This window comes from Nymphaea colorata, chromosome 14 (assembly GCF_008831285.2).
Source record: "Nymphaea colorata isolate Beijing-Zhang1983 chromosome 14, ASM883128v2, whole genome shotgun sequence".
Lineage (NCBI taxonomy): Eukaryota > Viridiplantae > Streptophyta > Magnoliopsida > Nymphaeales > Nymphaeaceae > Nymphaea > Nymphaea colorata.
The window spans coordinates 10,596,153-10,621,387 of NC_045151.1; the positions used below are offsets into that span (position 1 = coordinate 10,596,153).

Here is a 25,235-nt window from a genome sequence, read left to right on the forward strand (position 1 = left end):
AACTCGATCGCCAACAGTTTCTTTAACTTCATTATTTCATCTTCATCATCACCTGTGACAATCATATCATCAACATATACCAACAGAATAGTAACCTTTTGCTTATTTCTCTTCACAAAAAGTGTATGATCTCCATTCCCTTGATGGTATCCACATTGTCTCATGACAAGTCTGAGTCGTTCAAACCATGCTCGAGGAGATTGCTTGAGCCCATATAAAGCCTTCCTTAGCTTGCAACATTTTCCAGGTTCCTCATATCCTGGAGGCATACACATATATACTTCCTCTTCAAGGTCTCCATTGAGAAAAGCGTTCTTGACATCAAGTTGGTACATCTTCCACTCCTTCATCACAGCTAAAGAGATAATGACTCTGACCGTCTTCATCTTCGCAACAGGAGCAAAGGTCTCCAAATAATCAATCCCATATTTCTGACTAAACCCCTTGGCCACAAGGCGAGCTTTGTATCTTTCAACACTCCCATCTGGTTTGTACTTGATGGTGTAGACCCACTTAGATCCAACCAAGTGAGCCGCCTCAGGAATCTTTACAACTTCCCATGTCATGTTTCTTCGCAAGGCTTCCATCTCTTCTTGCATAGCATAGGTCCACTTAGGATCACCCTGAGCCTCAGCAACATTCCTGGGAATCATAGTCAAAGAAAGAGAAGATACAAAGCATTTGTAGTCCTTGCTCAGTCTAGAATATGAAACAAAGTTACCAATAGGATGTTGAGTACATGACCTGACACCCTTTCGCAGGGCGATGGGAAGCTCTTCACTAGCAGCAACAGTCTGAATCTCTTCTTCAACAGGTTGCTTCTGCGCACGACTTGGGTCATCCAGGGAAGGACTAATTGGATTGGGAGTAGAATTCTCACCACCTGTCATCTCATCTGTACAAACTCTTCGCCTAGAGTAAACTTGCCCAAATAAACGATTGCACTTCTCTTCTGCCTCAGTGGAACACTCTCCATTTTTCTCCTGTTCATGCACCTCACTAGATGGACCATTTTTCTCTTGTTCATGCACCTCACTAGATGGACCAACGGAGTCACGCCTGTAGTCCAAAAAATCTGTAAACTGAATTTCCTGACTCGGAGAATACTCTTCCCGTGACATAGAGTACTCCCCCTGAAGAGGATTCTCACCAAAATAGGAAACATGTTCAAGGAAAGTGACATCTTTGGTAACATAGGCCCGACCAGTGGAAGGGTCTCGACACTTGTACCCTTTTTGAGTGGGAGAATACCCTAAAAAAATGCCCTTAATAGATCTTGGATCAAGCTTTTTAATGTGAGGACTATGGTTGTGAATAAAGCAAACACAACCAAAAACTCTGAGTGGAAGAGAGAAAGGTTCACGAGTCCCCGGTAACAGAGAGTGAGGCGTCTTCCCATTCAACACGCGACTAGGCAACCGGTTTATAAGATACGCACTGGTCAACACAGCATCCCCCCAATACTTTTTTGGAACATGACGTTGAAAAAGAAGAGCCCGAGTCATATTCAATAACTGACGATTTTTTCGTTCAGCAACTCCATTTTGAGGAGGGGTATAACTACATGAAGTCTCATGAACAATTCCCTTTTTTCGAAAGAAGCTATCAACAGACTGGCACATATACTCTCGAGCATTGTCAGATCGAAATGTCTTAACAGATGCTCCATATTGAGTTTCCACATAGGCAATGAAAGTCTCTATGACAGTAGGAACTTCACTACGGTCTTTTAGCAAGTAGACAATAGTGTTACGAGAATAATCATCTATAAAGGTGATAAAATATTGAAAACCATGACAAGAAGGAATCCCTGCAGGCCCCCACACATCAGAATGAATCATGGCAAATACCTCATTAGACCGATGGCTAGACAATGGGTACGAAGCCCTAACATGTTTGGCCAGGTGACAGACATCACAAGACACCATAGTCATATCTAACCTGGAACATATATCAGGAAACAACTGTCTAAGAAGGCCAAAAGGCAAGTGTCCAAGGCGCTCATGCCACCGTAGAAGCAACTGAAGGGAGTCCTCTCTATTCTTCGTGGCTTGGCTGACTGCCGTCATGAGAGCCTGAGCAGCACACATAGGTAAACGATAGAGCCCGTCAGAAGCTAGGCCAATCCCAATCCTCTTCCCTGTCACCAAGTCCTGCATAACACAGCGATCAGCGGAAAATATAAGTTCGCAATTTAACTCCTTCGTGATCTTGCTAACCGACAAGAGATTCAAGGGAATATGAGGAACATGTAGAGCATTGTGGACTAAGAACTTGTTCAAAAGTGGGAGACTCCCTTTTCCAGCCACAGAGATAGATGAACCATCGGCAAGGGAAACACGATCCTTTCCTGATGAAAGCTTATACCCATGAAAGACCTTAGGATCGCCGGTCATGTGGTGAGTAGCGCCACTATCAATGATCCACTCTCCCATACGGCAATCCGCCATAACGTCTATAGATGAAGAAGCTGCCATAATCACAGATAGTCCAACAGGAGGCAACAAGAGAGGCACCGATGACAACAGAGAGCACCAACGGGCAGTAATATCCGGATTCCCAATCAGCCCCAAGAGTGAACAGAACGTCGATTGGGGGAAACGATCGTCGGAGCGCCGGCAGACGTTGAGGCAATCCTCAAGTTACGCTCCTCTCCTCCTATATGTCCTCTACCAAGTCACGGACCAGCCACCTCTTCTTGCACGGTGGGCGCCAAACAAAAACAAGAAGATGGAATCAAAGATCAACCAAGCAATATATTGCAGGTAAGAGGCGGATGCACTTCACCGGATTTGCAAAAGACCCCTAGGAAGTGACATGAATAGGGGGAGGCAAGCTTAGGAAGCGCCTAAGCACGCATATCTTCTTTCTTCTTCGGGAAGCAAGACTACGGCACAAAAGGTAGTGGCGCAAGGGACAACGGTGACGGCGACGGTCAACAACACAAGAGCGACGGCGCAAGAGCGACGCCGCAAGAGTGGCTGCGATGGCGATGGCGCAAAGAGTGACACCGGCGGCGGCGGAAACAGCGACAGTGGTATTGGGTACACCGGCGGCGGTGGCTGCTGCAGCAACGGTGGCGGCAGCGGCGGTGGCGGCGGCGGCGGCAGTGGCAGCAGCGGCGGCGGCGGCGGCGGCGGTGGTGGCAGCGGCAGAGGCGGCGGTGACTGCAGTGGTGGCGATGGTAGCGGTGAGAGATATTAGGGTTGGAACTTCACAAACCCTAAAAATTTCCCAAACTCGTCGGCTCTGATACCATGTAGAAACACGAACAAGAAGAGGAAGAGAAACAACGATCACGATGTAACGTGGAAAAACCCTCAACAAGAGGAAAAAAACCACGAATGAGGAGGAGCCGGTGCCCACTAGCCGCCAGACTCTCTCTCTCCTTTGTCTTTCATTCACTCAATAAGGATTAGGGTTACACAACTTAAATAATGCCCAACAAGGGCTACAAGTTGGATCGGATACGGATCCGGACCCGGTCCCGAGACCCATCTAACATACTTCAACAGTATGCAATTGTTGGAGCTATACGGGACTCTACACTGTTCATAATCCAAGCCATCACAATGTTATTATCTTCATCTCATGTAGCATATTTCCCTTTTTTCTCAAGGGGTTCATCTTCTTCAATAACATATTTTTTTTTATGGCCAGCCACAGACATCATAAAAACTCTACACCATATCTCATAATTGGAACCATCGAGTTTGATTGTGGTTCCATACGAAAAAGAATTCCCAGCCATCATGTATTCATTAGACCCTTCTAATCTACTACTGTCAGCCATAGAAAACCAATGTGATAAAGCACAAAGACTATAGCCAAGGAACGTGCAGCAAGTTGAACACAAACCAGACAGCAAGTATCAACTTTTCAGATGACAGCAAAAACAGATTTGCAGACGACAGATTTTCAGACGACAGCAGGCAACAAATATTCAGCAAGCTATTTTCAGATAAAGGTAGCAGGCATCAATTCAACTGATCAGACGATCACTGGTCTGACCTTTTTTCACGGCATCAGAGAGTTCAGGTCTGAAACATCTCATCTTCTTCCACGACAGCCACTAGGTGAGATCTGAAACGTTCTGGTCTGGTCCACTACTGGTCTGATCTTCTTCCATGCAGGCAATAGGTCAGATCTGAACCATTCTGATCTGATTCACCATGCAGCCACATCATCTGGCCAAACACCATCATTATTTGGATCTGAACGACGATTTCAGATCTGCTTTATCTTCATTTTTTTTTTTTTAACGACTCCAACGACAAAACAAGGAAGCTAATCACGTTTCTACATGTTAAACATGATTAGCCCCTTTCCACCAACAAATTAACTTGCTTACTTTGTAATCAGCAGAAACCCTAGGCGTGAAACCCTAGTTGGGAGGAAGAGAAGAGAGGTGAGAGGAGGGAGGAACCCTAGACGTGAAACCCTAGATTGTACAGCCCTAGGTTCACGGCTCTGATACCATGTTGATTATTGGAAGAAGAAGGGGCGAGAGAGATAGAGGGAGAAAGTGAGAGAACGAGAGAGAGAGAGAGGAACGTTTTTCTTATTCCAGCACGTAACCCTAATCTCCTATTAATATGAGACTAGGGTGTGTTACCAATTTTACAAAAAAAGTCCACTAAACATAAGACAATAATTAAGTGAACCTATTCCAACTTTCTAATAATTCAGAAAACCACCCGACTGCTATAAGTATTTAACAATCTTCATGCTTGGGTTCATTTGCATCGAAGTCATTTTCTTCTTCTAAAAATATCGCATTTCTTGAAACATACATTTTTTATCATTTTCAATGTCATAGCATCTATATCCTTTTTGAGTTTCGAAATAGTCAATAGAGACACATCTAATAGCCATAAATGAAAGTTTGTCATTTTTGTCATTTAGAATGTGACACTTGCAACCAAAGACTTTAGATCGTTTATAAATTGGTTCCAAATTAAAAAGTTTTTTGTTGAATTAGAAGACTTTAAGTTTCTAGGTGGTCCTTTGCAATATTTAAAAATTAGGAGTTCTCTTTAAACATCTCTCTATTTTTGGTTGATGTTATTTGTAAGTCTCGACCGCTGCCCTAATCTATTTATTATTGAGATTAGGGTTAGTTAATAAGATGATTTTTTCTCTCTAAGATTGCCGACTGTAACATGGTACCAGATCTGGCGATATCCACCCTTCTCCGCCGGCGGCTGACGTGACCTTCCGGCGACCTCTTCTCTCTCCCATCTCTTCCCACCTCTTTTCTTCCTCTACCCTTCCTTTCTCTCTTCTCTCTGCTGATCGGGAGATAATGGAGCAGCATGGAAGGGGAACCCAATCACACGTGAGAGGTATGTGTGATTGGGTTCCCAACGTGGATGTAGTGGGAGTTGTGTTGGCAAGTTCTAAGTCAGCTCTAGGCTCGTGGAAGAGTGGCTGCATGTGGACCATATTCTTATCAAATTTTTTCGGTGCTAACTATGGAAAAGTGGTTGCAAGTTGGGTATACTCTTATCAGATTGATTGTCTTTCTTATATGCATATGTGGATTCTAATAAGCAATGATATGAAGCCTACTACGTGAGAGTTTGGTGGACTGATTTACTGAACAGCAAGTTCATAGATTTTTTTAAGTACTTTTATTGATGCTGAAAAATTCTGCTGCCTAGATCCTCTCAAGTTGATTGTTGTGATTGGTGGACTAATTTACGGAACAACAAGTTGATAGATGTTTTTTTCTAAGGACTTTTATCAATGTTGACAAAATGTTGCTGCCTAAATTCTCTCAAGTTGATTGTTGTGCGCTATACTCTTGATTTTATCAAAGTGCAACCAAATTAAGGTCATATTATCCAGTCTGGACAAAGATGCAGTATGAGCATAAGAACACAGGCAATCCCTTTTCTTATGGCTCTACTGTAAAGTTAAATTGATCTAATTATGAGATTTGGTCCTGTGTGTTTATGATGTCTATGATTAGACATCAGAAGGAGCATGTTATAGAAAAAAATGAGCCTGTGGTGAATAGTGAAAAATATAGTACATGGAAGGAAGATAATAATATTGTCATGCCATGGATCATGAATAGTGTGCAATGATAAATTACCTCTACTATTGCATACTATACCTCTGCCAAACAGATGTGGGGCTTTTTGAAACAAATGTACTCTAATGACAAGAATGTTAGCAAGATCTTGCAGATGGAGGAAGAATTACTTAATTTGTGACAGGGTAATCAAAGTTTTGCTCAGTACTTTGCTTCCATCAAGTCAATCAATGAAAGACTGAAAGCTTTGTGTCCTCCATGTCCCACATGCCACAAGACTCATGGTGAACAGTTTATGGTGGCAAAGTTTCTACAGGGGCTTTCTCCTGTATACGCAGTAGTAAAGGCGCAGATGTTGACTGAAGTAGAAATCCCTGACCTAGCTGAGGCTTACAACAGACTCAGTCGTCTTGTTGTGACTCTTTCTCAGCCTTCAATTGATGGTCCTGCCTTTGCCTTGGTGGTTTTAGGAGGCCATGGGGGTAGTTTCTCTATGGGGAGGGGCACAAACCAAGGGTCAGGAGAAGGTCGTGGGAGATTTTAGTGTACTTAATATGGAAAAATAGCGCATTTGGAAGACAAATGTTGGGATAAGCATGGTCGTTCTTCCGCTACATCCCTAGGCAGAGGTGTCGCATCTAAGTAGGACAAGAATTCATTACAGTCTTCTATTGGATCTGTCCAAGCAGCTTCATCAGTAGTAGAGGGGTCTTCATCTTCTTCCCATCCTAAGACCGTGACAATGAATATCAACAAGTCAGAGTATAAGCAGTTCTTAGCACACAGATCTATTCAGCCATCGGCCTCCATAGTTATGATAGACAACGCTATGTCTGTCAATACTGCTCCACATGATACAGGTACTACGTGGATTATTGATTCAAGGGCATCGAGGTACTTTTGTAGTAGACCTTCATTGTTTACCTTGCTCCACACACTACATCAAACTCGTCATGTGATACTTGTAGATGGTAGATGGTCTCCTTTTATGTGTTATGGAGATGTTAAGATTTCCCAGTCTATGACAATTTCTAATGTGTTATATGCTCCTAAGTTTCCCACTAATCTTTTATCAATCGGACAATTGACTAATGACTTACATTGTTGTGTTACAATTTTACTCCAGTTTATGTTCATTTCAGGACTTGCAAACTAAGAAGACGATCGGTAGAGGCTATGAGAAAGGGGGCATCTACATCCTGTCTGATTTTGTGGGTATTGCAGCCTCCTCAACCTCTTCATTGTCCTCCTCCTTCCAGTGGCATCTCAGACTAGGTCATCCATCCGTCTCCAAGCTCCGTCACCTACTTCCTCATCTATCAGTACCAGAGTCATTCCAGTGTGAAGCCTGTCAACTTGACAAGTACACCTGTAGCAGTTATTCATCAAAGCTTAGTCCATCTAGTTGTGGACTATTTGATCTTCTTCATGTTGATGTGTAGGGTCCTAGCAAAGTTGCTAGTAGGTCTAGATTTCATTATTTCTTTGTCATTGTTGATGATTATTCTCGAGTCACTTAGGTTTTCCTTTTGAAAGAAATGTCTAAAGTTATATGTACTCTCAAGAACCTTATTATTGAAAAAAAGACCTAGTTTAGTATTCTTGTTAAAAGCATTCGCACTGATAACGCTCTTGAGTTCAAGGCATCAAAAACCTTTTGCAATGTAGAGTGAAAGTTTGACTCAAGCCAAACACCATTATCCCACTTATGATTTGGAGTTGTACGTTGTAGTGCAGGTTTTGCGTTATTGCCATCATTACTTGATTTCTAAAGAGTTCGTTTTACACACAGATCATGAAACATTAAAGATTTTACAACACTAAAAGAAGCTTAGTACTCGGCATGTCAAGCAGGTCAATTTGCAACAAGAGTACACATTTTCTATCAAACATCAGTCTGGTACGCTTAATAAGGTAACGCACTTAGTAGGAAGAATAGTCTCCATATGACTATGTCATTCAATGTTATTGGCTTGGAGAGATGTATGCCAGTAACCCAAACTTTTAAGCCTAATATTTCAAACAATCTTTTTTGCATTCACAATGGTTTTCTTTTATGGGGCAATAGATTGTGCATCTCCAACGTTTCCATGCATTTACAGCTGGTTTCTGAGCTTCATGGGAGAGGATTGTTGAGACATTTTGGACATGATAAGACCCTCGCGCTACTTGAGGAGCGATCCTACTGGCCCAAGATGTGGAAAGATGTGTTCAAGTTTATCAACTGTTGTTGGTCTACTAGATGGCTAACAGCCAGTGTCGGAACATTGGTTTGTTCACCCCTTTACCTATCCCAGACCAGCCTTGGGACTATGTTTTCATGGATTTTGTGACATGACTTCCTAAGACCGCGCGTGGTTTGATTCTATCATAGTTGTTGTCAATCAGTTTTTCAAGTTGATTGTTGTCACTCCCTGCAAGTGCACCACAGATGCCTCGTTACTCGTTGGTCATATCCTACTACTTGGGGATGTTGCCCACTTCCATGGTCTACCATGTAACATCACTTCTGACTGCGACACGCGCTTCATGAGTCATTTTTTGAAATTATTGTAGGTTTTGCTTAAGTCCAAGTTGCAATTTAGTAGTGCCTACCAGCCTCAGACTAACGGTCAGACGGAAGTGGTAAACCACACCCTAGAGAACCTACTTCGTTGCCTAGGAGATCACGTTAAGATTGGGGAGTTAGTGTTTCCCCAAGCCAAGTTTGCCTACAACAGTTCGGTAAACCGCTCAACTGGTGTTCTCCTTCTCATGTGGTTGACCTAGCTCCTATGTCCCCTCCCATTGATGTAGATCATCAAGCCTTAAATGTCGTCACGTACATGTATAACATACATCTGCAAATCAAGCAAAACTACAGGAGAGCTACGAGTCCTACAAGGCCTATGTTGACCAGGGTAGGCAAGAGGTTACTTTTGAAATAGGAGAGCTTGTCTGGGTATACTTACGTCTAGAGCATTTCCACATTGGTACATATCATAAGCTGAGCCCTCATAAGTACGGCCCCTACCAGGTCCTATAGTGTTTAAGAAATCATACTTACCTCATAGAGCTCTCCGATGATTGGCACATCTCACCGATCTTTAATGTGTCCAATTTATATCCCCACCATGATGCCATTGACTCGCCAGAAATTAAGCATCCAGTAGAGGCTACTAATATGTAGGGTACTTCCTCACAGCCACCAAGCCTACAGCTGCCATCGCGAGTAGATAGGGCAATCAAGATCAAGGATTTTGTTCATGCTCGTTTCGACAAGCAAAGGCTACTCTACATACCTACTCCAGGCGAGTCTAGGGCAACTCATCCCATTGTTGATCATCTTCCACCGATCCGAGCACACATCTTCGTCAAGAGCCGAAGACTTCAACCCAGGGAGATTGACGTATAGTTTAGAGTAGATCGGATCTTATATTCGGATCCATTTAGGCTTATTCGAACTTTGATGTTATTTTTGGGTTTGGATCTTTTTTAGCTTTTGGACCCAAGATGCAATTTGGCTCTCAGGGTTTGGACTCTTAAAAAGACCTCTTTTCTTTTGTTTAGGGCTAACTATTGATGAAAAAACCCTAATTCCCCTTTTTTATTGAATTTTCCTTTTTCTCCCATATTTTTTCTTCTGTTCTTGCTTTTTGGTGCTTTCCCCGAGGGGATTAGAGTGAGAAACTATAATCACTGCACCACACCCAATAACTAGTTTTTATATTTTCCTAGGTAAATCCCTGATTTTATGAAAATCCAAAAAACAACAAAAAGTTTATCTATCATCAGTATAAGCTGTTGGGTACCAAGTCATGGCCTCAACAATAACAGAAATACTTTGGCTTTGACAACTACTATTTGAGATGGGGACTAACTGAAGGAGCCAACTACCTAAGACAACCAAATGTTCTTGTTAAGCAATGCTCCTTGACACTGTTGTACTTGATTGAGATCGAATTTTGGTGATTGAAGTTGATAGGCCTTTCCAAGAATTAAAAAAAGAGAAATATACAAAAGCAGCCATTTGCCATTAGCAGCTGTACTAGAAATTTATATCCAAGACTTGAACTTTTAGGTTTGGCAAGTCAAGTGCTAACAATGAAACATTTAGACATGGCACAAATTCTAAATCCAACATGTCAAATCAAGTTCTTCAAAGTTCACAATATTCTTAGTAACACTGAACATTTTGGGAACAAAGATTACAATAGGTTTGGCCAAATATATTATAAACCCATAAAAAGCATGAGAAAACAGATACGTGAGCAACACACTCAAATGTACAAGCAGCCAGCCAAATTCACTACAAAGAGAAATTCGTGCTTTGTACAAGTGCCAGGGAATAGGGATTCCTCTAAAAAATGATCCTCACTTTTTTAAAGCCATGAAAAAATTATTTTAAAGGAATTTTCTTATGATCCAGAATAGTTACTAACAAGAAGGCAGTTGCAATGATGACACTATCAGCAACTATAATTAATAAAGGCATGAGGACCTTTCTGACAGCCGCTCATGGTCCAAAGTTGCATCGTCTGCATCAGGGATATCACCATTTACTCGAGGTGTGTGCTGCCAAACAAAATCTATAATTGAGAAGAGGATACAAGTAGCAGCTCAAAAGGTAAGAAACAACATACAGTACAAAAAAACCATAGAATGTCTTAGGGCACTTAGATGCCAGCAGTTATATTTTGGAAGGAAGGAAACATTGCAGTTTGGAATTTTGGTGGAAGACAGAGCTTACAAATCAATATTTTCATCAATGCAAAGCAAATAAAAAAATATCCACACAGGGCACTTAGATGCCAGCAGTTATATTTTGGAAGGAAGGAAACATTGCAGTTTGGAATAATGGTGGAACGCAGAGCTAAAAAATCAATATTTTCATCAATGCAAAGCAAATAAAAAAAATATCCACATGTTCTTCATACTGTTTCAAAGACACCTTCACATACACAATTTGTCCCCACATGCAAGAGCATTGGGACCTTCGAAGGTCTGATCTCCAGTCATAATTTTCCATATGCTGCCTAGATGATCTACATGTTCTACTTTCCCTTTGAGGACATTGCCTTTCTAGCTGGTCACCATAACTTTTCTTTTTCTATCTTGATGGACCAATGAAAAAGCACATACATATGCATACTTGTGTACATGACTACATGTACATAAAGAACATGTATAACATATGTTTTTAAGATTAAAAAAACACACTGTTGAAGCGCATCACTAATTAAAAAAATCAAACCATTGGTTTTTTGGTAGTACAAAGCTAACAATTTCCTGCAAAGACAAATAACACACAAAAGTTATATAAACATGTCAAGTTGATCTCTTGTTACAAGAAAATAACTTGAATCAGTACAACAGTTACATCCAGACACCAATTAAACATTTTCTGTAGCTTGAACTTTTTCATCAAGCAAGTAGAGAAAAGGCAAGAAAATGTAAAGAAGTTTGGTATTTTCTCAAGCCCTAGGCACCAACTTAGAATATTAACTTTTGCCATTAGGACCAATGATTAATTTCAATATTCCAAGAGCAGTTTACTTGAGTAGATGAATGGAACCCTCTCCTTATCCCCACAACCAACAAAAAGCGAACTGAAAGTGTTCTCACATAATTTAAGACACAGACAATCATACCCTTTGATCCTTTTTGTGTGAAAATTCAAAAAGAACCAAGTGCAAAAATCAATACCCGTCACCAGCCCAAAAAACGTTGTGTGTGCAATGAGAAATTAAACTACATTAATGAAGATGCAGGGAAACCATGATTTATCACATGCTCTTCTATATTTCTTCCTAACAGAAAGTAGTGTTTTAAAACTCACCGAGTCAGCTCGTTGGCTCAGCTGACTCTGCTTGGCTAGGTTCCCTACCAGGTCAACTCAGTTAAAGTGACTCGTTTGTGCACAAAAATCAGTGTGACTCGGCAAAGACTCGTTTGACTCCACCAAGTCACAAGTCAAACAAGCAGGTCCCCTCTTCCACATTACAAGTTTGATGAGTTTATGTAATGATAAGGCTGTAAAAACTAAGTAGCACGGTTAAAGCGGTTTCCAGTGTTTTCTCTCTCTCTCTCTCTTTAATATTCCTCTTTATCTCTTTTTTTCAGACTTCTCTCTCATTATTACGCCTTTTCTCTTGTCTCTCTCATATTTCAGTCGTTCCTCTCCCTCTCTCTCTCTTTAATGCTCCTCTTTCTCTAATTTTTCAGGCTTACCTCTCCTAATTATGGTTTCTCTCTCTATCGGTGTCCCTTTTGCGCTCTCTCTCTCTCTCTCTCTCTCACACACACACACAATGGCTCTCTTTGTTTTCAGCATCCCTCCCTTCATGCAAGTTTACAAACTAACTAACAAAAATAAGCAACAAAAATGGAATATAATTTAGATAATTAGTTATATGTGGTTTTTCTCTGGCCAAGTCACCAACTTGACCCAGAATCATGAGTCGTGAATGGATGAGTTGAGTCATGAGTCACTGTGTTTTTTAAGACATTGACAAAAAGTACCCTTGCCTTTGCATATCTGCATATTTATTCGCCTTTTCCTTTCTCATTTGTGCTTGGGTGTGCTCTAGTTGCATGCGATAAGATGGATGGAGAGGGGGAGAGATGTGTGTCATATGCAGATGTCTACAATAGTAAGGCATTGTATATTATATCAAATGCCATCGCACTTGCAACATGTCAAGTCATTTCAAATGTTAATGGTGGCATATATGTATAGCTTCCTGTTGCATTTGTGATGCCCTTATGTGAACTACACATTACACATAAGTTTCTATCATAACAAATGTTAGTGGTGTTAATCCCTTCCTTACCCATGGCTTGAGAAAAAAATGATTGTTAGAGGCATTACTTAATTATTCATCATCTTCCATGCTTTAGGCCATGCTTTTGCTTACAATAAAGTACTGATTAAGTTGGTTATGTAATTTCAACCTGAAGAATAACATGGAAATAAAACACATTACAAGATGAAAGACAAGGACTCTTACTGGGATAGAATCCAAATGGGACAAACGCTTTCCAAGACTTCCATTGGCTTGTAGATTCCGTTCTGGTAACATATCAATTATTCGTTGATCATCCTCAACATCTTGCAAACTGCTAATTGAGCTGGAACTAGAACTTCTCCCAAGATTATCACTTGGTTCACACATTTTTCAAATATCAAATACCAAGTACATCAGACCATTCTCATGAATAAAGGTGAAAGTATCAGTGGCATTGAATCTCTCCCAAAAGCTGACAAGGATAAAACATAAATGTCTTCGTTTGAGTGCATTTTTATCTTAAAAGACATTAAACCTGCGAAGTAAGCTATATACTAGCAAACCAATAAGAAAAGATAATTTTGAGTAGGCAAAGTGATCTTTCATCGAAACTGTAACCAAGTAAAAGACACAATTCAGCCAGATCCAGATTTATCGAAACCTATATTATCTGAACAATAAAATAAGAGCCATGATATAAACTGAGCATGAAAAGTTTGAAATAACAAATTCACAACACTAAGCACAAGAATGGACAAATTCAGACAATCACAGTATCCTTCCATTCAGAATAGCATTCGAGCAGTCTTAGCAGTGCACAATACAACAATAAGATGAGAAGATAACTTTACAAAAAAAACTCCAGCAAGCCTCTTATATAATTGAAAAGTGGAAGGTGAGCAGAATCACACCCCATAGGCTTTCGACTATGAAACATCTAAAATGTACCTTCTGCACAGTTACCTGAACATTATATTATGCATTCAATAATCTCTAACTAAAGACATTGTCGATATAGTGTATTGATAAGGGTAAAAAGTTGATTGATGTAAAGTCATAGCTGACCTAGAGTATTGATAAGGATCTAAAACTTGCTTGACCCAGTGCATTGATAAGAATCTAAAAGTTGCTTGATGTAATGTCATGCCAGATGCACAATAATAAATGTTTAATCATGTGGGAACTTCAATACAGCTAACTGATGCACATTCTGCTAATTATGAATTACCAATCATCAATTCATGTCAAAGGTGCTAGTATCAAGACCAAAGAAGAGTTAAAGAGAAAAACAGAATTGGAAGAAGGAAAAGGAAAGAAGATAAAGATGTTGCATATACACATGGCAAAAGGTAAGAAAGAAAAGGGATAGAAGATGTACTGCATTTACATTTGAAATACAAAGACCAAGGACACACTATTCTTTTGAAGTGTATATAACAACATAAGCAGTTAGCTTCCATCACAACAGAAATTTTTGCACTACAGCTGTATGGCGTAACAGGACGGGTTGCTAGCAGTCTTGTTTGCTAGCATTAGAGGGAAGCAGGATGAACCGGAGATGGTACTTCTATCTCATTGGCTGGAAGTGCATAATTATGCAGGCTCCCTCTCCATCTCATTTAACAACCATATCTAAGTGAGGAAGTTGAAAGGAAGGCTTGAGGGAAGACAGAGATGGGAGGCTAGATGGGGAAAAATACAAGATCTTCAAAATAGAATTCAAATCCACCGTAAATATACTATGCTTGAGACTGGTATGGCGGTGTGTAGAAGTGTTACTCAAAATGTTCAACTTTCCTCTGTATGAGTAGAGGTCCAATCCTAGCCTCCTGGCTAGTCTTTTGGTTTTTTGATTTCTTGGCTGTTGGTAAGGTCTTTTTGGCTTTGGTTGGGTGGTTTGTGGTCTGATACACTGCATCCCAATTTTTGACTTGTATATATTTCATTTTTATCAATAAAGGTGGGGAACACTCCCTGCATGCATATTTTCCCTTGGAAGGAGGCAGGGGCCATCCTGACTTGCCAAAATCTGTATATATATATATATATATATATATATATATATATATACATACATATATATATATATATACATATATATATATATATATATATGTATGTATATATATATATATGTATATATATATACATATATATATATATGTATGTATATATAATGTAAATAACTCTCCACCTCCTTTCAAATTGAATTTTACATATGTATCTATGCACACCAGACTGGAAATTCTCGCTCTGCCACTGTTCATAAGTGTGTACTTTTTATATGCTTTATACGATTTTGTATATGATACCTTTCGTGTTATTTCTGTTTTTTTTTCTTTCATTTTCTATTTGTATTCTTTTATTGTTCCTTCCAAGTTTCTGCTCTTCTGACCATTGAATAGTTTCCAAGAAGCTATAAAACACAGGTGCGTTTTGCAGACTAACGTGTCTGTGTTGACTCGAACCGACATGGGTTCAGGTGCGGACATGCTAACGACATAGCATGGACATAACGATCCGCCGCATCCAACTCCTGGACCATGTCGGGCCTGCGTCCGCCTGCGTGCTGGGCACTGTCAACGATGACCAGCTAGGCTTCTTCCCCACTCAAAATTTTCATGTTTCCCTCCGCCTTGCCCCTGACTCCTTTCCCTCTCCCTCCTCCTTTTCGTGTCCCCCTTTCCGCCTGTTTACACCACTACGGCGTCGCCTTCCTTACCTCCTGCAGATCTTCTTTCTTGCCAGTGGACCCTTACTGCATTGTGCTCCGTCCCAGTGGCAGGTGCTGCAGCTTCTTCCGGAGTCAGGTAAACCCCCAAACTCCTTAGTGCCTTCTGCCGTCACCTACTCCTTATGCTCCATTGTTCCATTCAGCCGAGCCGTTACATCCTCTAGTGACAGCTGCTGCAGCTTCTTCCAGCATAAGGTAATCCATGGCTTCTACTCTTCACTACCGTCCACCCACCATATCTGCTCATATTCATGTTTCCTTTTCATTTCTCACTTTTCAGACGTAATGGCTGACAAGGGAAAGGCAATTTCAAGTGCTTCTATGTTAGAAACTTCTAGCAGTAGTGTCAATATTGATTCAAGTGAAACCACATATCAGTCTCAACCAATGTTGTAAAAAGTGTATCGTAAGCCGTATCGTTTTGGCTTTAAGATACACCGTATCGTAACGTGTATCATAACTGTATCGTAAACTTAAAAAAAAAATAAATTAAATCAGAAAAATTGAAAAAAAATCAAAATCAGTAAAAAATGAGTAAAAATCAAGAATAATATGTTCTTCATAAAAAACATGTTTTACGGAATGATAGACTTATTATTGCTATAAAATTATGCCTTCATCATTCATAAACAATCCAAAACTTTCAATCTACAGTAAAAAACTAAAAATATATGAATATATGGTAAAAACAAGAGATTTCATACCTTACAGAGAAGAAATAAAAAAAACCCATTTTCTCCCAGCGAAAATCAACCACCCACGCACAAATCTACAGTTGAATCGGTGATTTTACGGTGAAAATCACTGATTTCACGGTGGAAATGGATGATTTCTCTCCAAGGCAGCACTATCTCAACGTTAGAAATGAAGAATGGCAGCGTTTTTACAAAAAGAAGTCGAAAAAGTAGACGCCGGGCCCCCTTTTTTGTAATAAGTCCGCATCGTATCATACGGGGTCTGCATCGCACAATACGTGTAATACAAGAACGATACACTCCCCATTTACGATACGGGGGATGTATCATATCGTAAATACTAAACGATACGGGTCCATATCGTACGATACGTACAACACTGGTCTCAACCACTTTGGAGAGTTATATCAAAAGGAAAAAAAACTCCCGGTGGTTTGAATACTTCTAATATGGGCTTTTTGGAGCCGGTGATTCCTTCCAATTTGGATGACATTGATGAATTAAATCAATGACAACACATTTGTTGGAAGAAATAGAATTTCGTATTTGTTTACTTTGTTAAATTTTAGAACAATGTATTCAATTGTGAGAACAAACTTGACTTGAATTGATGAATCATGATTGAAATGGTGAATGATACATTTTTAGTTTGTTTAAAATCTTCATGAATGTAGTTTTTAACATTATTTCATGTACACACACACACACATATATATATATATATATATATATATATATATATATATATATCATAGTCACAAATAACGTCTCGGAGTTTTAAACGACGAGGTTTTTCTTAAGTATAATACGACGAGCTTGAAAAAAATAGAAAAATATGGTAAATTTTAAAAAACTAAAAATGGGAGAAAAATAAAATAAGTGAGAAACTTATAACACAAACATCAGAAAATAAGTAGATATGCAACAAATAAAAAATAGAAAATGAAAAAAAAAACTGTTTGACTTTGACATTAAAAATTTGAAAAAAATTAAAAAATTAAAAACTGAAAAAACACGTTTTTTTGTAACGTTTTTTTAAAAAAAAACGAGTTTTTTTTAAGTTTTTTAAACATTTAGGTTAATTTATCACATTTAACAAAAACGTGTTTTTTGTGACTATGATATATATAACCCGTGTCAACAAGGCGCAACATGGATAAGAGTATGGGTATGCCCCTGGACATAGCCCGGGCATGATCAAACCCATGCCAGGTGTGACCTTTGCACCCATGGCCGTACCCATCCTTTTTTGGACTAGGTCAAAGTCGAAAAAGTTTATTTTTGTCCATTAAATAGGTTTTTTTTTCAAGTGTATACACGAAGGAAATGAAGAGCCCTTCATGTTCTCTGTAGTTTAACTGCACCTGTTTAGTAGGACTTTCTGGCGAGATTTTTCAGCAACTGGAAACTTTTTTCAGTGACTTAGTTTTCTAAATTTCTTTACATTTTATAGAAATTTCTACATTATTTTGTTTGTTTATAATCTTTTTTTTTATAACATCATATTGTACCCATTTTTGAAAGTGGTCCACACTCATGCCCATAACATTACCTGTGCCCATACCTATGTGACGTAGCTTAGAAGTAATGGCATCAATATTGTGCATAACTGAATAGAGCTTCCATCATAAGTGGTGAAGGATATGTGAGAGTTAATGGAGAACATACATGTAGAGAAAATGTGAGTCCTTTCTTTCCTATTTAATTTTTTCTTTTCTGCAGAAAAAAGAGACATATTAGGATCTTAGTTGTTAAGGCGTCGCCTAGACGACGCCTAGGCATGGACTACTCGTCAGTCCTCATCCCATGCCTAAGTCCATCACTTAGGCATGGGGTGTGGGTTTGGCGTCTAGGCTGGACTAGGCGTGTTGGTGCATAGTCCATTTGGAAGTTTGGGTGACTTTAGCCTCTGATACTTGATTTGTTTTGCTTCTCAAGACCTATTATGTCTTGAGTTTAGCTGAATTTTATTGCAGCTAAAATTTTATTGCAGGGAGTCCAATTTTTACCTGAATTGACTGAGTTAGGATTGTAGGTGTGATTTGAGTTCTGCTAATGTATGCATTAGACAGCTTAAGTCAGAGTTGTGTAGGCATCCTTTTACAGTCTTTCAAATTTGTTCATATTCAGTTGCCATCTACCATAGGTCCAGTTTTGAGAGCACAGATTTCAAAGTATGTATTATTTTGGTTATGTTCCGTTTCATGTATATTGTTTAGAGGTCAGTTTCAGTTCTACAATGAGAAGTCTATCATCTGGTTTAAATTCAATGCATTAAACATTTTATTTTGCTGTTTTACAAGTTGATTTTGACTAACCCTAACTTGCTAACATGCTAACTTAACACATAAAAAATAAAGCTAACATTTTAGAATTAAAAATAACTTAGTAAAATTGCAACAACTTTTGGACCCCTTTTTAGGCTAGGCTCACCTAGGCAGCACCTAGCCACCTTGACAACTAAGATTAGGATAGTGAGGAATGGTGTTAGATCGTGGAACAACAAAATGAGAGAGAAATAGGTACCTTCATTATTGTGCGAAACTTAAGGAGTTCAAGTAACACAAAAGCAGGAGCATAGAAAAACAAATAGCATAATCCTATTTCTGTGACTGAGCAATGACAAAACTAAGTATGCAATCCATGTCAAGGATTTGCAAAGTAGGCCACTGCAATTGAGTTCATTCAGGACAGGTGTTTCAGGTCCGGTGCAGGTATGGCTGTTGGTTTTTGATGTTTAATCTAATCACACACACAGATCATATATATATATATATATATATATATATATATATATATATATATATATAAAGTGCTTTAGGTGGAAATTTGTATTAAGCCCAAACAAATTATCTTTACTAACTTGACTGGTTAAGCAGCTATTACCTCCATCATGCATTTGCTGAAACTTATCGAAACAACAGAGATTCAAAGAAACTCTTGAAATAGCAACCCACTTTGGTTTCAACTTAAGCAGGTAGGGAAACAACAAATATAATCATGTCAGAACATTCTTACATACATAATGGATTAGTGGTTTGAACCAACATCCTGAGAAGGTTTTGATGTTCATAAAACATGCAAGTTTACATACTGTTATATGCAAATTGCTTAGAGATGGAGAGAATACTGTTTCACAATATCATTTTGTTGCAAGATGGATTTCATCAGACATTGAACACAAACCTATACCACCACTCTATAGCAAAATATATGCTAGTGACAGTATCTCATGCCCTTTAGGGGCTAAATAAGTTGAAAAAAGCTATCAAATTGAACACCCAATCATGACCTAAAGTCCAACTTACTGATGGATTCTGACTGCTGTTCGTATTAATCCCCACTGCATATAGATTATAGAACCCCCTTTCTCCAGATGTTATAGATATTAACACTCATTCAAAGTGGAGATCAGAACTCCAAACCATCTAAAGAGTGTCACAAATTAATGATAAATCAAACTATGTTGCCCATCAAGATTAAGCATTATTTTTCACATCTCTAGTCAAATAACAACCGACCAGATATTCCTTCTAGCTTGGTAAAGGTTTATGACTTAGCTGTTAAAATATAAATCCTTCACCAGCATGTTGAAGAGGAGTCTCTTAGGATTCCACCTCCTTGTAGAATGTCTTAAGATATTTAATGTCCTTGTAACATGTGAAGAGTCTCCTAGGATTCTATGTTGTAGTTAATATCCTTGTTATATGTGAAGTCTCCTAGGATTCTATGTTGTAGTTAATATCCTTGTAATATGTGAAGTCTCTTAGGTTTTTATGATGTAATTAATATCCTTGGAGCTTGTGAAATCTCCTAGGATTCTACGATTAGAGACTCTTAGAATTCTGGAAATGGGATTATAAATAGAGGCCGTGCAAACCATTTTGGCTACGGCTTCTTCTCCTCAGTTTCTTCTTGTTTTCATTCTCTCTCTCTCTCTCTCTCTCTCTCTATATATATATATATATATATATATATATATATATATATATATATATATATATATATATATATATATATATATATCTTCCTGTGCGTGAGTACTGTTTTCTGGTTACAGATATTGGTGCTAGATTTCTATCATTAGCTGTTTTACTTCTTACGTAAAACCTCTGAATTTAGAATATGCAGAATCATCAAAACAAATGGCCATCATTCAGAAGAAGCACATGGAAGGCAAAAGCCAAAATTCGAATCCAGAGCTGCAATCGACTCTGGTGGATGTATTCTCATGGCACTTTTTGTGCCAATCCTAGGCATTACTCAACATAATATCTCAACATGGAATTCCCTATACTTTCTGCCTATGAACAACAAAGTGTACTTAAGAGAAATTAGCCGCCAAGTGGATACACGCACAGATTGCAGTTAAATCAAAAACTATTATTGCAAAATAGATGTAACCGCAGAGGATGAGATAACACTTAAGTCCATATCTAACCACACACTCGAAATTTGTGCGGCTGCTCTATGCTTTCCCCATCATTGAATAAGAAAATATGCGTACCCAACTTTACTCCAACCAACTCTTAACAACCCATATGAGCAGATACCATTTTATCGATTACGGCACCAAGAAGAAAACATAACCATCAAACTAGGACCAGACACAAACATCCATTGGTCAGAACCCCAGATAAAATGAGCGCCAATCCCCAACCATCAAACAACAATCATCTTCTCAAACTTTGAACTATCAATCTGGCTCGAAAGGGCAAAAAAAGAAACAAAGGAACAAAGAAAATGAGAAAAAGAAACAGACGATACTGTTTGAAATGAGCCTCAGCATATGCAGAAAAGAACAAGATGAAAGAATTTCAATCCGACAAAAGAGGAATACGGACAATGATTCCATGGAGCGAACCCCTTTTAGGAGCTGCAGCTGAGAAAGCAAATCAACCGGAGCGGAGGTTATCTCACAGTCGAGGGATTGAAACTGCTCCTGCGGAAATTGGAAAACTCTTTGGCTGTCACAAATCTGAAAGGCTGACGGTGGCGACTGGGTCCAGGTCCAAGATGGAAGCAGATAATTTCAACGAAGGCCCTCTATTTCCAAAGTTTTACCAGCCCCCTTTTACGGTTGAAGAACAAGAAACCGGAAGTCCGGAACGCCAAGAATTTGAAAAATAACGAAAATTTTAATCGTACAGCTTGCACAGTTTGTTAAGATCATGAATTATTGCGGTAAGCTGCTCTGAATTTTCGATGGGTTAATCCAAGCCTTTTATCCACATTATTGTACTTCGTGTTGTACAACCTTTTCTTTTTAACGTTTACTCAAAGAAAAACTGTTTTAACTGTCAAGGCCATGTATCTATAGCTTTAAGATTTTGATTTATTTTAAGGTTTGGTAAACATATGGTACTTCTAAGAGCCAAACTAGAAATTTTTCATGACAAGGGTTCAATTAAAGTTTCTAAATTTTTATAAATTTTTATAAGGGTTGAAATATCATTTTTCAAAACTTTCATATAAACAATTGAAATTTTTTAAAATTTACATGTAAATTTCTTTTTTTTTTCTTTTTCTTTGAGTTGAAGGGGGCCACAAAAGTCCCTATGTGTCAAACTCCTTAATGTGAGTATGTCGTCCATCGCACTATGCCCCTTGGGGCTTTGTCTTGTACAATTATTATCACATTATTTTTGTTTGTTGCTTCTTTAATTTGCTGTTCATTTTTTTCTATCCACTTACATGTTCTAAAGCTTTCACAACCATTTGCATAAAATTATCTCGTCGTTTCATTTTACAAACTTGTGATATTTTGAATACGCATGCAATTCTTTGCAACCCAATTGAAATCTCAAAGTCCATAAGAATTTAGAGCAAAATCTCCACTAGAAGCAGGGGTGGAGCCATAAATTTTTAATGAGGGTAATCGAATTAAAGTTTTTAAATTTTGACTAGGTTCGAAATATTATTTTTTAAATTTTTATATAAAACAAATATTTTTTAAAATTTACATATATATTTTTTTTAAATTGAGGTGGAGCCAAGGCTCTACCTTGGCTCCGCCTCTGACTAGAAGCATGTCGAATTCCAAACCAAAAAACAATATATTATTGTTAGCATACAAACATTTGAAGAGAACATGGCTATCGTCATCCACACTTTTATTGCATAAGGCACACCTTAAGGCTATTGCATAGTCAAGCCTTTGAATTCTGGCTTCCAAAGGCAATCTATCGAAGCTAGGGATATCTAAAAAACCAACAACCTCTGGAAACGATTTTGGATAACCAAATAAGTTGCTTTTACTTTGTACCAGGGTCTTTAATCCTTATTTTTTACCAGATATGATTCTTCAACACAATAGGTCTACTATTAGATTTTTATGTCAACTCATCATTTCCTTTTCTTAAATTGGTATCACACATCTAGAAGTCATTGAAGTATAATCAACCCATCTATTGTATTTATCAATGTACCTTAATATTGACTCATTAATTGATAGACTCGGCTCAGGTTCTATCTCTACCAAAACTTCAAAAGTTATACATTTAACTAGAGGATATTCCTGCCAAGGATCAAGCACAAACTTGGCTAATGATCCATCTCTAATATGTTCATTAACTAACAGGCTCAGCTCAGGTTCTATCCCTGTCAAAACATCAAATCTTGAACATTTAACTAGAGGATATCTTTGCCAAGGATCAAACAGAAACTTAGCTAAACTATTCATCTCTAATATGCTAAGTCATTTCATTGTTTATCTTTTTCATACTTCTAATAATATGTTTCTATAGAGGAGAATAAAAGCTAGAAATTTGAATATCTCAAATACCTTTGGTCAGCAAAAGGTTTAGATTTGCATTTGGAAGCCCACAAACCCTGATCATTAATGATAGCACATGCCAACAAAGCTAAATAAGTAGTATTAGTCTCCTTTAACTTTCTAAGGCCCACTCCTTCCACAACAAGTAGGGATAAGGAATTTCAAGAAATTAAATGAGGTTTCCTATGGACCTCTTAATCTCCCCACAAAAAATTAACCATAATAATCTCTAGTTCCTTGATTAACGAACCAGGGCATCAAAGCACCAATAGCTAACACATGGGCTGAGCTTCTAATACTGACTTTGTAAGGCATAATCTACCAATATATGAATGCAATCTCTCTTTTCAAACATTTATTTCATGTGGGCTTTGAGAACCAAATCATTCCAAGATGACAAGTCAATAGGCTCTATGAAAGAGGAATATGTAGATACTTCATAGGGAAGAAGCCTCTCTTCCATCCACACTACACCCATACTACTGAATAATGAAATCAATTTTACTCTCTTCCATTTTAAATGGGAAAAAAGGGATTTTTCCACATTTATATTTCTACAAGCCCCTTTGTAGAACTCATATAATGCAACATTAATATTTTTCATTGATTTTCTGGAAGCCTAAGAAAACGAGTAAACCATCAACATAAGTGATCAAGTTAACCCCTATTGTACCCCTTGCCATCATTGGAGTTTCAAGAAGATTCCTCCTCCTAACTCCCCAGTTCAGCTTCCTAACAAGCATTTTCATAATAATCAAGAACAAGTAAGGTCAAGTAAGGTAAAATGAGATCACCTTGTCTCAACCCTTTCTCACTATCAAAATATTTCCCCTTTTTTCGATTAATAAGCAATGCATAAGGGATCATAAGCCATAACTCTAAAAATCCAAGTTGAATGAAAACCATTATAAGAAAGGGCAGCCTCAAGAAAAATCCAATTAATATGGTCATAGACCTTAGAAATATCATTTGAAGGCAAATGCTAGGCAACTTTCCTTGGGACACCACATAAACAATCTCAAGAGTTAATAAGAAGTAATGATGGTTATGGATGTTTCTTCCTTCCAAGAAAACTCTTTGGCTGGCATTCTTAGGTCCCTTAAGATTTTTTTTTTCCATGTGGCTGATCATAACCTTGAAATGAACTTAAATAAACCCTATGACAATAGACCTAAAATCCATAATGTGATTCGACTTGGATTTGGTTGGAATTAACATTATATGTTTTCTTCCACTACTTCCAACCATTTTCTCCTTACAAATAAGACCTTTAATTTTTACGAAAACTTCCAAACCAACAATATCCTAATATGAATGAAAAACCCAGTTGGATAACCCATTATGCCCTAAAGAACTATCTCAAGAAGCTTGAAAGATAGCCTATTTGATTTCTTCATCAAAATAGGTCCTAGAATAATCACATTTTCTTTATTAGTCACAAAAAAGTCAGGCCACATATCTGCTGGCAGCAAAATAGAGGAATCATTCTTGCTGAAAAAATTCTTGGAATATAGAAAATAGGCTTCCTAGATATAATTAGGCTGACTGAACTCACCCAAATCAGTAGTAAGAGCAAATTTTCTTCTTATGAGTCATGTCTTTTGGGTATTCATGGAAAAATCATTTATGAGCTTCCTCATCTTTAAGCCATTGAACCCTAGATTTCAGCTTCCACATGATTTCTTCTTCTAAAAGTGTTTGAGAAAGATCTGATTGGATCTACTTTTCTCTAAACACCCATTTAGTAGAGCAAAATCAGAGTTTTGTTACATGTCAGATGATTCATTTTGAAGTCTCACCACCTTCAAATCTACCTTGCTGGTCACCTAATGTTCTACTCTTAGCGTCTGTCTCATATTACAAGTTTCTTAACTAAGACCAACATAGGACAACCCTTAAAATCAGGAATTTTAGGCTTCAACAATAATATTTCTACAGTTAGCATGGAGGCTCCAATGTTTAAAAAATCTAAAAATATTCATGTCACCATGCTCAAGAACACAATTTTTGCTCCAAAATTAAAGCAGCATGGTCAAATGTAGCCTGGAATAAAACATTACCAGAAAAAATTCTCACCACCGTTTGTTAAGTGCACATGATCAATTTTACTTAGCACCAATGCTGAACTTCCCACCTATTAGACCAAGGGGAACACTAAAATCATCAACCTTTGACATATCAGTAAATTGAATAAAAGATAATTGAAGGCTACACGTGCATGAAA

The 25,235-nt window shown here is 38.2% G+C and overlaps 1 protein-coding gene across 6 annotated transcripts in view; it reads right to left on the bottom strand.

Annotated features, from left to right (window-relative positions):
* LOC116267447 (OVARIAN TUMOR DOMAIN-containing deubiquitinating enzyme 11-like) overlaps positions 1–21,326 on the bottom strand; it is a 58,654-nt gene extending 37,328 nt beyond the window's left edge. The window contains exons 1-4 of one of the 6 annotated variants that reach the window (XM_031649173.2): positions 21,081–21,316; positions 20,678–20,937; positions 13,030–13,279; positions 10,521–10,594 (exon numbers count right to left, since the gene is read on the bottom strand). In XM_031649173.2, coding sequence (XP_031505033.1) covers positions 10,521–10,594; positions 13,030–13,194 — 239 coding nt within the window. In that variant the 5' untranslated portion in view covers positions 13,195–13,279; positions 20,678–20,937; positions 21,081–21,316. Of the gene's footprint in view, positions 1–9,086; positions 9,240–9,321; positions 10,411–10,461; positions 10,595–13,029; positions 13,280–20,677; positions 20,938–21,003; positions 21,026–21,080 lie in introns of those variants that run through there. The other 5 variants (XM_031649172.2, XM_031649174.1, XM_031649175.2 and 2 more) reach the window with 5 other exon arrangements.
* Between the last annotated feature and the right edge of the window lie 3,909 nt (positions 21,327–25,235).